Consider the following 13,246-nt stretch of genomic DNA (forward strand, 5'->3'; position numbering starts at 1 on the left):
AAGAGCTATGGTGAAGCTTAATATGTTGTTAAAATCAAAAGAACCTAGCTAACCTTCAAAATTTTGCTACAAATGTGTCGTTGTATGGGGATTGGGGATGTTGTTTGTCCCAAAAGTATGGAGCTTATTATCTAGTTGCAAATATTGACCTATTAAAGTTGGCTTAGATATATTCTTTTATGGCCATGGTCTTGCATACGCAGCTGAGGGAAATTCAAATTGATTTTCTTCTGATTGCTATGATTAACCTGTTTTGTTTTTCCTTTTTCTATTAACAAAGCAAAATGAAACATTGAAACATGTTATCAACAACAAAGCATTCTACCTAGACAAGGGTAGAACACGAGTTTTACAAATGGATTAAGCTATCAACTATGATAACCAGAAGCAAAATTAACAAACGGGTCTTGTTAATAAGTGCTCCTTAGGCGCTCTTTAGGCATTCTAAATAAAAAAAATCATTCTTAAAAATAAAAAAATCATTCTTAAAAAAAAGTCAAATAATTCAATTTCAAATGCACTAAATACACACATTTTCACAAAACCTTACCATTTAATGCTCTTAAGTGTCCACACTCGTTAGTATTTCTCTTAACATTATTTGCCTTCACCCACCAATAAAAGATGAATTTATCCAAAATATGCTGCATCAAATCTTCCTTATTGTTAAAAGATTCTACAATTTCACTCTTTCCATATTACCCAAACATAAGAGAACTAAATTAAATGTATAAATTGTCGCCGTGATTTGGAATTTCCAACCAAGGGCCCAAACTGAACAAAGTATTCCAAAACACAAAACAGATCAACTGATGAAATGTCAATCCAATTGCGAACAAGAGACCAGATACCATCGAAAAAATTACAGCCCAAGAAGGAATTATAAGTTTTCAAAATAAATTAAAGTAAAAAAAGATTTTAATTTTATCTTGGAAAACAATGGAGTGAAAAAAAGATCGAGCAATAAAAAATTGTTATTAGGACAATTTATTTTGGAAATAAATTTGGGCGGTTTTACTCTGATGAGGTTTGTCTTGGGGAATAATTTATCCCCAAAACCTATATATACACAAATGTAAGTCAAAGCACCACGCAGTACATACTCAGAATTTCAGGGGGAAAAAAACATTGAAAACCCTAACTCGTCTTTTCAGTGTCGCCGCTGTCCCACCGCCTTGTTCGGCCGCATTCACCATTTCAGTCCGTCGTCTAGGGGGCTAAATCGAACAAGAAAAGTAGGGGTTTAATTTAAACAGGTATTGTCTTCGCTAAAAGTTTCGTTCATTCGATGATTTGTTTTCATTATGATACCGCTTTTTATTATGGAATCTTTTCCTTAGACTCATACTATAGCATCACTTCATCAAAACCGTCCCCAAGTTAAGGGAGATAATGACAGCTTGTTGAACGCTAAGATACCTCCAATGATATTATGATAATCAAAACTAATTTATTGCAAAGTTTAAACTAAATAAGACTGTTACCTACATAGACACCAACCATTCAGAAGGTTGTGAGTACAACGACTGGGATAAGTAGGGAAACTTGGAATATTTCTCCAAACATTATCGCCCTAAGCAAAAACTCTCTCGTTAAGACGGAAGGCCACCACCTTATGTTTGGTGGTTAAATTATCATAACCAAATGAGAATTCGGATAGTTACCTGAAATGCGAAGAAACATAGTTTTTTTAGACAGCGACCTCGTAGCTGGGTTCGATAAACAAAGGTAGAACTCTTGTTATTGTTACTCAGTGTTGATAGAAAACATTGAGAAAGCATACCAATCCATTGTATTAACCATTTGATGAACAATGACTTAATCGTCGGTTCCTGCAATGAATTGATATGCTCTCGGCATTTCTATCAACAGTGAGTATCAAGAGTTCTATCTTTGTTTCTAGAGGTCACTACCAGTTATGAGGTCACTATCTAAAAACTAGGCATTTTTTGCATTTCAGGTAACTAGCCAAATTCTTATTTGGTTATGATAATTTAAGCACCTAATATAAGGTGGTGGCCTTCCCGTCCCAACAAGGTGGGGGTTTTCACTTTGGGCGATAATATTTGGAAAAATAATCCAAGTTACACAATAGATCCTTCCCGTCCCAGACAATTTTCTCAAAATCTTGATATGAAGTTCAGTTATATATGCCAATTGTTTGCGTGTTAATGGAGTGTCTTTGTTTTTCTCACTATTTTTATATGGCAGATGAGGGACTTTGGAGTTGAAGAAATTTGGACTACATTGTTTAAGTTTAGTTATCATAATCTACTTCATGACTTTATTTACTTTGTATGTTTCCTCTTGGTTGCCATTACACGATTGATTTTATTCTGTCTTTTTAATTTTAGAACTCCTGTATTTAATTTTCCTTGAATTATGTGACAACAGTTGAATAAGGAAACTAAAGATGGAGATGTTGCAGAAAAAAGATGTCTATCAGAATGCAAATAAAGAGGTACATTTCACAAATTTCATTTTGGATTCCTTCATTTTAACGTGTACAAACTGTTGTGTATTTTCCTGGTTTTCTAAGTTGCATTGATGTGCCTTTTCCATAACAGGTTGCATTGAATGTGATTAGCTCCCAAACTTGGTGCTGTGAGATGTTACCCCATTGTCACTTGGTATCTTAGCATAGGATGATTGTGTCATGAGTTTTATGTTTCCTAAGAACATTGCAGTGGCTCGATTAGTGTTTTATGAGGGTGAGAGACCAAGAGCTAGTGACAATAATCTGTTTGGTTCTTTCAGCCTTTCCTGCCTTCTAGGTGCTCGTCGGGGCCAGCCCTTAGATGTATGTTTTTCCATCGATGAAAATGATATCCTAACTGTTTCTGCTAAGGAAATATCTAGAAGAAATAAGAACTAGATCACCATAACCAATGACAAAGAAAGGTTGTTAACAATTGAAATGGAAAAAAATGATTGAAGAAGCTGAAAGTTACAATTTGGATGATAAAATGTTTTTAATGACGCCTCCATTGTAATCGCCACAAACCCTCCCCTTCATTCACCTCCCATAGATTTCTTTTCAAAAAAAATCATAAAGGATTGAGCACTTATTAAAAGCAAGACATCCCTTGCAATCTAAATAAAGAAAAACAAAACTAGCTAGTATTTGCTGTAAGGTGTTTCAACAGGCTCTCCAGCTCCTTCAGATGACTCTCAAGAGCATCTATTTCTATGATCTGGTAGTTCTTCTTAACCAGGAAACTCTTGGCCACATTAATTGCATCGTCGATCTTCTCAAGTTTTTGACGGGTAGCCTAATATTGACACCCTTCTGTAAAACATTCTTCATTTCATAAACACAACTCATTACCTTGGTCTTCATTAAAAACATTTTATCATCCCATTGTACCTCTCAGCTTCTTCAATTATTTTTTCAATTTCAATTGTTGACCACCTTTCTTTGTCATTGGTTATGGTGATCTCGTTCTTATTTATTCTAGATATTTCCTTAGCAGAAACCGTAAGGATACCATTTTCATCGTTGGAAAAACATACATCTAAGGGCTGGCCCCGACGAGCACCTGGAAAGCAGGAAAGGCTGAAAGAACCAAGCAGATAATTGTCACCAGCTCTTGGTCTCTCACCCTCATAAACATTAATCGAGACACCACAATATTCCTAGGAAACACCGCACTCATGACACAAAATCCTCTACCAAATTCCACTTGTAATAACATGCTAAGTTGCCATTAATTTCATCAATAGGCTACATGGGAAAGCGCCAATCAGCCTGAGCAACTGAATTGAAAAGTGAACAATCTCTTCCAAATTCAACTTGTATTGCCAAAGTTTTATTTCAGAAAAATATTTGAGAATAAATTCAGGAATTGTGGGTCAGCTTTAAATTTTATGAGCTTTGTCTTGGAATTTTTTTAGCCACAAAACCCTATACATATAGATATAAGTGTATGCAGTTTTGAGAACCCATACAGAAATTCATAAAACCTTGACAAGTGTTTTTATGGTGTCATCGTCACTGTCCCACTGCGCGTTCCCTCTCCAGTCTACTCTTAGTGACAACTTCTTCGTCCCACATTATTTTTATCTTCCAGTGTTATCTATTTAGGATCCCACGATTAAAATCGAACAAAGGAAGATTGAGATTGAAGATTTGCCTGGTTCAACCGCTATGAAAATCATCATTGATCGTGAGAAAAGAAAGGGGTATAAACAGGTTTTGTGTCTATCGAAATCTAACTAGGACAACAACCGGTAATCAATCACACAATAATTGACTTCTATTTTGGTTTTATAATGTTGCTCGTATTAATATATCATTTGTAACTCTATTAATTTTTGTGTACATAATTCTTATTGACCCGCTTGATCAATCTACAGTTTTCTTAAGTACTGTGCATAATCTCTTAATCCACTTGTATGCTAATTGAGATGCGTGTCAAGAATAAATATGTTTAAACCTGTTTCAAGCACGAGTTTATGAAACATTTTGGAGGAGAGAATGGTGATTCTAGTTGCAGTTCAATTATAACCTTGATTTTTGTTCTAGATTATCTGGTATCTGAATTTTATTGATTGTTTTTCATTAATGTGTTAACTACTAGCTCGACTATGATAATAAACTGTAAATAACCTGAGTAGGCCTACGGTCTGCGTCATTATCAACCGACTAGCTATACTGTGGTTTTTTTTAGTTGATGTAAATTTAAAATTATTTTACACCTACAATACATCTCCAGTAAACTCTTTCATCAATTAGTTTGTATATTCTTGAGCAAAGGAGTAGGACTACATCGTAAAAAATAAAAATAAAAACGCAGAACTGCATTAAAAAAACGCCCCAAGAAATAGATAAAATAGAAATAAAATGGAAAGTAGCAGCAAAAGGAGTATTGGTATATGTAGTTGGCTCTGATTGAGAAACATAGCGTGCGTCTTGAAAAGAATCATCATGGGCTGGTCCTTCAACAACTGCCCCAGTAAGTGCGTTGAGATCTGGTGTTGTTGATTGAAAATACTTGTCTCCATCACGATAACCCTATCGTACCATGTATGACTTCCTTAGTGGGTTGTTTCTTAGTACATAGTCAACTGACAATAATATCCTTAGTGTGTTGTTGTTTCCTTACATGGTCAACCCGACCGACAATAATATAGAATTTAGGACATCCCTAGTGGATTGTTTCCTAGTACATAATACATTTTTGAAATGGTAGGATATGGTATACACCATCGTGGTTTAACATTGCCATTAATGAATGTGAACCCAAAACATGGTTGTCGTGATGAAGACAAATATTTTCAATCATCAACACCAAATCTCAACGTACTTACTAGGGTAATTGTTGGAGGACCTTCCGATGATGGTTCTTTTTAAGACCCTCGCTATAAATATAAGGTTTCTCAATCAGAGCCAACTATTATGCTATGTAAATTCCTTGTCTTTTCATCTTGTTAAATCCCGCTTCCATCAAAATCTCTCTCAATTCTATTCTCTGTTCAGCTCATAATATTCTTATCGACTGCTGGATCAATCGATAGCTTTCGTTCTATTATGCGGGATGAAGATGCACATTAAAAATGTAGGTCCTGAATTTGTTGATACTTTCAAGTACTGGGCAAAATCTCTTGATCCACTGGTAATTGAGATGCTAACCAAAAATAAATATGTTAAAATCTGTTTCAAGCACAAGTTTATTTATGAAACATATGGGAGGAGGGAATGATGGTCATTCTAGCTGCAGTTAAATTATAACCTTGACAAATCTTCTAGATTATCTGGTCTCTGAATTTCATTGATTAACTCTCATCAATGTAATATAACTACCAGCTCCACTATGATTTTAAACTGTGAATAACCTGAGTTGGTCTACCTATCAAACAAACCATATTTACACTGCTCAAGTTGCAATTAGCAAATATCAAATCTATGTTCTTTTATGCGTGAGTTGGAAGCATAAGACATCATTTCAAGTTTTGAAATTTATTCCTTCTCCTTTTGAATTGTTGCAGCTTGTTATGGAGATCCGGAGATTAATGGAATTAAAAGACCTTAGCATAAATTATACATGCTCATCTCTTGTGACGCGTTCTATTTGTAAAGGGTTTACACGGAAGAGGTAAACTACTAGTTTCAGAATTATTAATCATATTTTGTCATTAAAATTGTTTATATCAATACCTATTTGGTCTTCATTTTTTTGTTTTTTATTTTGGCAATTTCATTGTTTTTCGGTTTGACTCAGTACGTATTTGTTCACATTGTATTCAACGCATTCTGGATTACTATGATGTTTTATGGATTTTGATATTAATTCTGGGGCTAACGTGTTGTTCAGAGTGCATCCTAGCCTATAATTACTACAATAATAATACTTTTGCAGACAAACAACTTTTTTTTTTGGTTAAAAAGTATAATAAAATTTTATAAAGGGCATATAACAATTTTTACTCAAAAGGGCATAAAACATAAGCAACACAGTACAAGAGCTCAACTTGTATTTATTTATCGTTTCTTTTCATTTAGCTATGGAGATAGTACAAAAGGACTTCGAACACTATATTTATCATTTCTCCATGTAATGGTACCAAATAGATCATTGTTCAGCGGGATTAAAGTGTAGGAGAAAATAACTTGGTAGCTTATTTTTTTGCTACTTTTTGTAAATTGGAGTTTCTCTGGAATCAATTGAACTTTCACCCCACTAGGAGCATCAACGATGGCGGAGTAGACTGTTTCATCCTCTTCACCAACATTTGTAACAGTTCTACTCACATTCACGATTCCTTTCTCGGAGAAGTTGGAGATTGCTATTGAAGGGTAGTTGATATTGGAAATATGATCAGGAGTTGAATCCTTAGGGCAGCTGAAACTACCAGGGACGGTTTTTGAGATAGCCTTAATTGTGGTTGTATTGTATCCTAGGTAACACAAGTAGTTCAAGTAGTCAATGGTGCTGGTTTCATAAACAAGACCTGGTTGGAATGATTCAGATATTGTAATTTCCCCTGCTCCATAGTCATAAGGTGTGGCAATTGACCCTAAATCCGTTGTAATGGGATCCTTCATATTGTTAATTTGAGTTGCTGCATTTTGAAAAATAGGAGTTGATGAGTACTATTTATTGACATTGATTTGAGTGAGTTATCAATTTAATTTTGGTTAGACAATTTGACTTTTGAAAATTAAAAAATTCAAAATGATTTATGAAATAAAATCTTTTATCACATCAGTCTCCATTTGACAATTTAATTACCATCTTGTTAGTTGATAAAGTAGGAAAACAATGTCTAAAGCACCACACTTAAGTTTTATCATGTTTAGAAACTAAATTAATCGACCTAAAATGGTTAATATGGTTGATAATTTTTAATTTCAAGAACTGTTTTAGAACTTTTCAAAGGTAAAATGAACTAATCATCGAGATTAAATTGATTATTCATATTTTGTATAAATATGAAAAGTCTAACCAGAGGTCATGATTGCCGATCTGATTGCAGAGGCACTCCAAGTAGGGTTTCTAGATTTAATGCTGCCTGCAAGGCCTGAAACATGTGGGCATGACATAGAAGTCCCTGATTCAATGTTATATGGTGATGGCTTTTTCCCTTTTGGAACATCAGTTACATCTTTACCAATCCATGCTGCAAAAATGTTAACACCTGGTGCTGCAACATCAGGCTACAAAGAAAGAATTGTTGGCTATGTTTAGTGATGAGTGTAAAATGATATCTATTTATGATTCTATCTTTATTTTGTGTATCCTTACCTTGAGAATATTCTTAGAAAGTGCGGAAGGCCCTCTAGCTGAAAAGATTGCAACCATAGGTGCAGGTTTATAACCTATGACTGTAGTTGTTGGTAGAATTGTTGCCACTGGATTGCTTCACATTGATTAGATGCAAAAATACAAAAAAATTAACTAGTGATGATCTCTCACCATTGATTTCAATCTCAGATTCAAAAGCAAAATTTCAAATAAACACTTTATTTAAAACATAGTTAGCTTGTTTACTAAGGATTTTTTTATTTTTTTGTCATTAGTCTTGAGTTATAAGATATGAGAAAGTGAGAGAGATGAACTCAAAAGTGCAAAATCGAATTACATTGAAAACCAATCACAAATTGGACAGTTCTGATTGAATGTCAGTGTAAAATAACTTTATATTGACGGTGTATATATCCAGTAATCTTCTTGATATACCGTAACCATATTTTTCCCGGTATAATAAAATAAATTAAAAAACTTTAAAATGCATACCTTGTTGAATTGACATATTGGAGGATTGTAGCAGCATCTCTTGTTCTTACCACGGTTGCTGGGAAGTCTACATAATTATATGTCACTGCTCCATCATTGTCAGTAATATGAACAAGACCTAATCCACCTGCATTTTGCACTATCAAAATCTTCTCCTCGATTGAATCATCATTATATATCCCATCACATATGACAATCTTTCCTTTGACTTTGTTCTTATCTAATGAATTTGGGTGACACTTCCTGCATTTAACAAACAATAATAATTTTTTTGATTAATCATGCCAACAAACAAGTTTAAGTTAATTTATTGTTATGGTTTTGCATGCTTATGTACCTTGCTTCAGCTAAAGCTGCGGTAGTTGTCTTGACAGCCTCTCCTGTTACCAATGGATAATGGGGAGATTTTGAAAGAGGGGAGAAATTTATGGCTTGGCCCTTAAGAATAACAATTACCAAATATGAGACATATATCATCGAACACTACTAGTTAGTCACAAGATAGCAGCGATTCAAATTACTGCCAAATTTATTTAGTATATAGATCAAATTGATTGATGTAAAAGTAAAGTTTCAAAATGTTGGCGCTTTTGAAAATTAAAAATAAATTGGAATACTGCAGAGTGAGTGCTATGGATGGTACCCTGATAACTTGGTTACTGCCCAAAACAATGTTGGATTGAAGATCACGATCGATGGTGGTGGCTGCAACGGTCAATATCCAAGGAGCATCGTTAATTACTGTACTCTGCTCGGGGCCATCATTCCCAGCACCGCAAACCACCACTATACCACGCTCCACTGCGTGGAAGGCTCCAATTGCAATCGGGTCGGTTGTTAAGTTGTGTCGGGCATACGAATGTGCACCAATTGAGAGTGAAAGTACATCAACTCCATCGTAAATGGCATCGTCGAATGCGGCAAGTATGCCAGAGCCAGAACAGCCAGGAGAGCACACCTTGTAAATTGCCAACCTCGATTCAGGGGACCCGCCTTTTGCCGTCCCTGCTGCAAGACCATAGTATGATGCACCACTCACCAAGTTCCCTGCAGCCGTCGAAGCTGTGTGGGTCCCATGTCCCTTTCTATCCCTTACCGTGTACTCCGTTTCATCGTCCTCATCAAGATCAGGGTAATACCTTGCTCCTATTATCTTCCTAAAAATGGAAAAACAAATTCATGGCAGCTGTTATTCTAATGGACCTCATAAACAGCGTAAACATAAATAGAAATAAGGTTCTTGATTTGATATATGTGAGAGAGAATTCAAATCAATTACATATTCGATATAAGTTGGTTCTATTTGTCTATCATTGCTTTTCTCGTTTTGGATGAGATTGGACTTTTTCATTATTCACAACACACCTGTTACAGTTGGACGAGTTGAAGTCAGTTGATGTCATGCAGATGCCTTTCCAACCAGGTGGAATAGGACCCATTCCCTTGTCTGAAAAACTTGCTGCTTCTGGCCATATACCTGAATAACAACTCATTATTAAAATGATCAAACATATATATACTTTAATTCATGATAAGGATACGCTAACTAGCTAGTGAATGTATGTATGTTATGTATATAAAATCATATTTCATTCATATCAATAATAAAATAATAATCAACCTGTATCTAACATGCCAATTACGATGTCTGAAGAAGAGGGAGAAGAATTGGAGAACGTGTTTTCAATTTTGGCGTAAGTTTGCATTTCGAGGAAATCCCAAGAACGTGTTGTATGGAGCTTCAGAATGGGATCCGGGAAGACAGACACAACTCCAGGTTGTTGAGCTATTGAGTTTGCTTCATGTTTTGATAGACGAGCTGCAAAGCCTGAGAATCCGTGTTTGTAGTTATGTACTAGAGCTTTCTCATTCCTTAATGATTCACAAGACCAATAATTAATCAAATTTTACAATACTAGCTAACTGATCGTGATATATATGCAATTAATTAAGTACCTTTTTAACACTGTGTTTAAAATATGGGCATGATCTTCGCGAAGGGAACCATCAGTTGAATGTGCAGCTCCCATATACACAATATAAACTTGATTGTCATTCTCTGAGTGAGTAGTTAAGGATGATCTTGACTCTCCAAGAAAAAGGAAGAGTGAGTAAAATATTAATATCAATAAAATTGGATTTCCTTTCATGTTTAGTATTCTCTAATATTGAACTTAGCTAGCTTTGATGGTGTTCAATAAGTTGATGAGTATGCTTGTTAGCTACCCGCGCACACAAATATATAAGAAGCAGTCGGTCTAAATAAAGTTATTATAAGTATGTCAGCATTGAATTATATGATTTATGGTAAGATATTTAACATAAAGTTTTTTTTTAAGGGAGATATATATATATATATATATATATATATATATATATATATATATATATATATATATATATATATATATTTCTTCAAAAAAAAAAAAAAAAAAAATATATATATATATATATATATATCATAAAGATATAAATATCAGAAATGTATATATCATCAGCGAAAACAAATTCTACACATGAGGTTAATCCTATTTTATCATATGTAGGATAGGATGTGGTAAATGGTAAAATTTAAAGGGTTTTGCTAGAAGTCACTCATGAAGCTGTCTTTTAGCAATCCACATCTCAAGGTGTGATTTCCACTTTTTAGTTATAACTTTGCTAAAAGACACCTTCATAAAAATTAGTTGGTGTCTTTTAACAAATGCTCATAGAATAACTTGTTAAAAGACACATTTATAAAAGTTGTCTACTAGCAAAACCCAAATTTAAATTATGAACTAATATAACTTTTTTTGAAGTACTTGGAGAAGTGTGAAATTATTATTAATTAAATTGAAACTAACAGTTTTTAGGAAATTTGAACACATTCATCAAGGTCACAAAATCAAGGGTCTGGTGCATTGGTGCAAGTGTGATTGCGCTTATGGACTAATATAACAAGAGGATTAGAGGAATATGAGTGAGATATTATTAAATTTGTAATACACATACCTATTATAGTATAAAATTTTAATTGCAGTTTGTTGAAGACTTTTACAATAGAGTTGGTTTTTGTTCTTCAGTTTGGGCAGAGCTATAGGTTTTAAGATTAGGTTCCTTCAAAACAAAAAAGTTTTAAGATTAGGCATTAAGTTCGTCAAGTTCAAATTAAATATCCACGCAGTTATAATCTTTGAATTAGAGTCTACGGTAGTGGTTAATATGATTCATGCTCATCCGTAGACCGTGGCCTCAATGTGTATATCCAATCTCTAGATCATTCCTCTTCTACTAGAAGAACATATGTTATTCCAGTTTTAAGAAAAGTAAGAAGTTAACCATTACGCTTGTACCAAAAACAAACAAAAAAAGTTAACCGTTGTGCAGATTTATTTGCTAATAATGTCGTTTTATCCATTAATTATTATGATTGGGTACAATCAGATGATATTTTTCTTTCTTTGTGCATCTTGTTAGCTGATAATAATGTAAAGGGTCGTAGCTTGCCATCTTTGATTTTGTAATTGGAAAATGTTAACTTGTGCCCTTAAGGCACAAGATAAGGATCTTAAAATAGAATATAAAAATAAATATTGCATTGAAAATATAAGTTTTGAAGTTTTTAAGGTTATGAATGCACAATTTCCAAGATTAAATTTCTACATTTAATTTCTTATCTTGTGCCCTTAGGGCACAAGTTAACAAGACCCTTTGTAATTTTATATTTATTTTCATCCATATAGCGCATTCCTTATTTGCAAAGTGTGCCATTTCAAGATATTTAGGCATATAGCTATATAGAAATATGGAGGTAGCAACTGGTAAGAGTACATACATATGAAATAATGCAAGCAAAGTCTGTATAAACAATGTATATATTAGTAATAGTGTTTGGCAACATACTATATATGAAAGAAATTATTTTAATTATGATATACAATCACAATTACGTTAAGAGTATTTTAGAAGAAGAAAACACTTAGCCATGTGAATATCAATGAAAATCATTTTAAAAGAAAGAAAAAAATAAAACTTCTAGCTGCATGCCTAGTCTTGCCATAAATCTAACACACTAATTTCAGGAGTCTTATAGAAATAATTGATACTAACAATAATATCATGCTGTTTTCAGCTGAGCGACAAATTGGTTTTCATGTCCTTTGCAACTAGTTGAAATAATTCAGTCTTTTAAAAAATTAAGGATGACAATTACACTCATACCTATTATTGAAGGGAAATCATGTCCAAGTACATTACTATTCACCTTACAATATTTTAAATTTACCAAACTCTAGTTTCAGAAAAATACTAATTATTCTTCAAAAAATAAAATTCTAATTAGGAATGGGCTGAAATATATATTATTATATTATATGTATTAGACGTCCTCGTGAGTTTAGTTTCTGCCATTTTGCACTTTTTCATGATTTTTCTTCTTTGCTCACTGTCTTGGGGTAAATTCCTGCATAAAAGGATAGAGTAAGATATATAAAGCGTAATAAGGCATTTAACGTTTATCTCTCGGCTTTTCCTTCAATAACTTGCAAAGTAAGCAACAAAAAGTGCATAAAATATAACAAGAATTTAACACTTCTTGGCACTTATCATCGGCTCAACACATTATAACGAGACCTAAGGTAAATGTTAAGATGAGGTTTTTTAAAGTTAAAAATAATGTTTTAGTATAATGACTAGTGTATCTTTGTTTAGAATTTTTTTTTTACTATTTAAAATGAAAAATCATTTATTAGATCATTTCAGTTGATTTCGTTTACCATTTTATCAATCGATAATAAATTCAAATTATATATTTTTTGAGGATTTATTGATCTAAAACAAAAACACCGGATGGTTGACAATAGATAAAAATTTAAAAGACTATAAAATGTTCTTTATATTGATCAAATTATCGACGACCATATCACTCAACTCTTTCACTTCAACAACCAAACCAACTTTATATTCCCTGATCATACCCAAATCTGAATAGATTGAGTAACTTTTTGGAATTTTAATGTCAGGTTTAG

At 33.4% G+C, this 13,246-nt stretch overlaps 1 protein-coding gene across 1 annotated transcript; it reads right to left on the reverse strand.

Annotated features, from left to right (window-relative positions):
• Nucleotides 1-6,445: 6,445 nt before the first annotated feature.
• On the reverse strand, nucleotides 6,446-10,450 carry LOC146943014 (CO(2)-response secreted protease-like). Its single transcript, XM_085757107.1, has 9 exons — nucleotides 10,194-10,450; nucleotides 9,859-10,109; nucleotides 9,603-9,714; nucleotides 8,881-9,394; nucleotides 8,575-8,675; nucleotides 8,238-8,480; nucleotides 7,746-7,860; nucleotides 7,447-7,657; nucleotides 6,446-7,062 (listed from the first exon to the last, which is right to left on the reverse strand). The coding sequence occupies exons 1-9, from the start codon at nucleotides 10,385-10,387 to the stop codon at nucleotides 6,503-6,505; spliced, it is 2,301 nt and encodes a 766-aa protein (XP_085613233.1). The 5' UTR covers nucleotides 10,388-10,450; the 3' UTR covers nucleotides 6,446-6,502.
• Nucleotides 10,451-13,246: the final 2,796 nt, after the last annotated feature.

The sequence above is a fragment of the Medicago sativa genome, chromosome 3 (assembly GCF_051527215.1).
Source record: "Medicago sativa cultivar Bolivia chromosome 3, Bolivia_mono, whole genome shotgun sequence".
Classification (NCBI taxonomy): domain Eukaryota; kingdom Viridiplantae; phylum Streptophyta; class Magnoliopsida; order Fabales; family Fabaceae; genus Medicago; species Medicago sativa.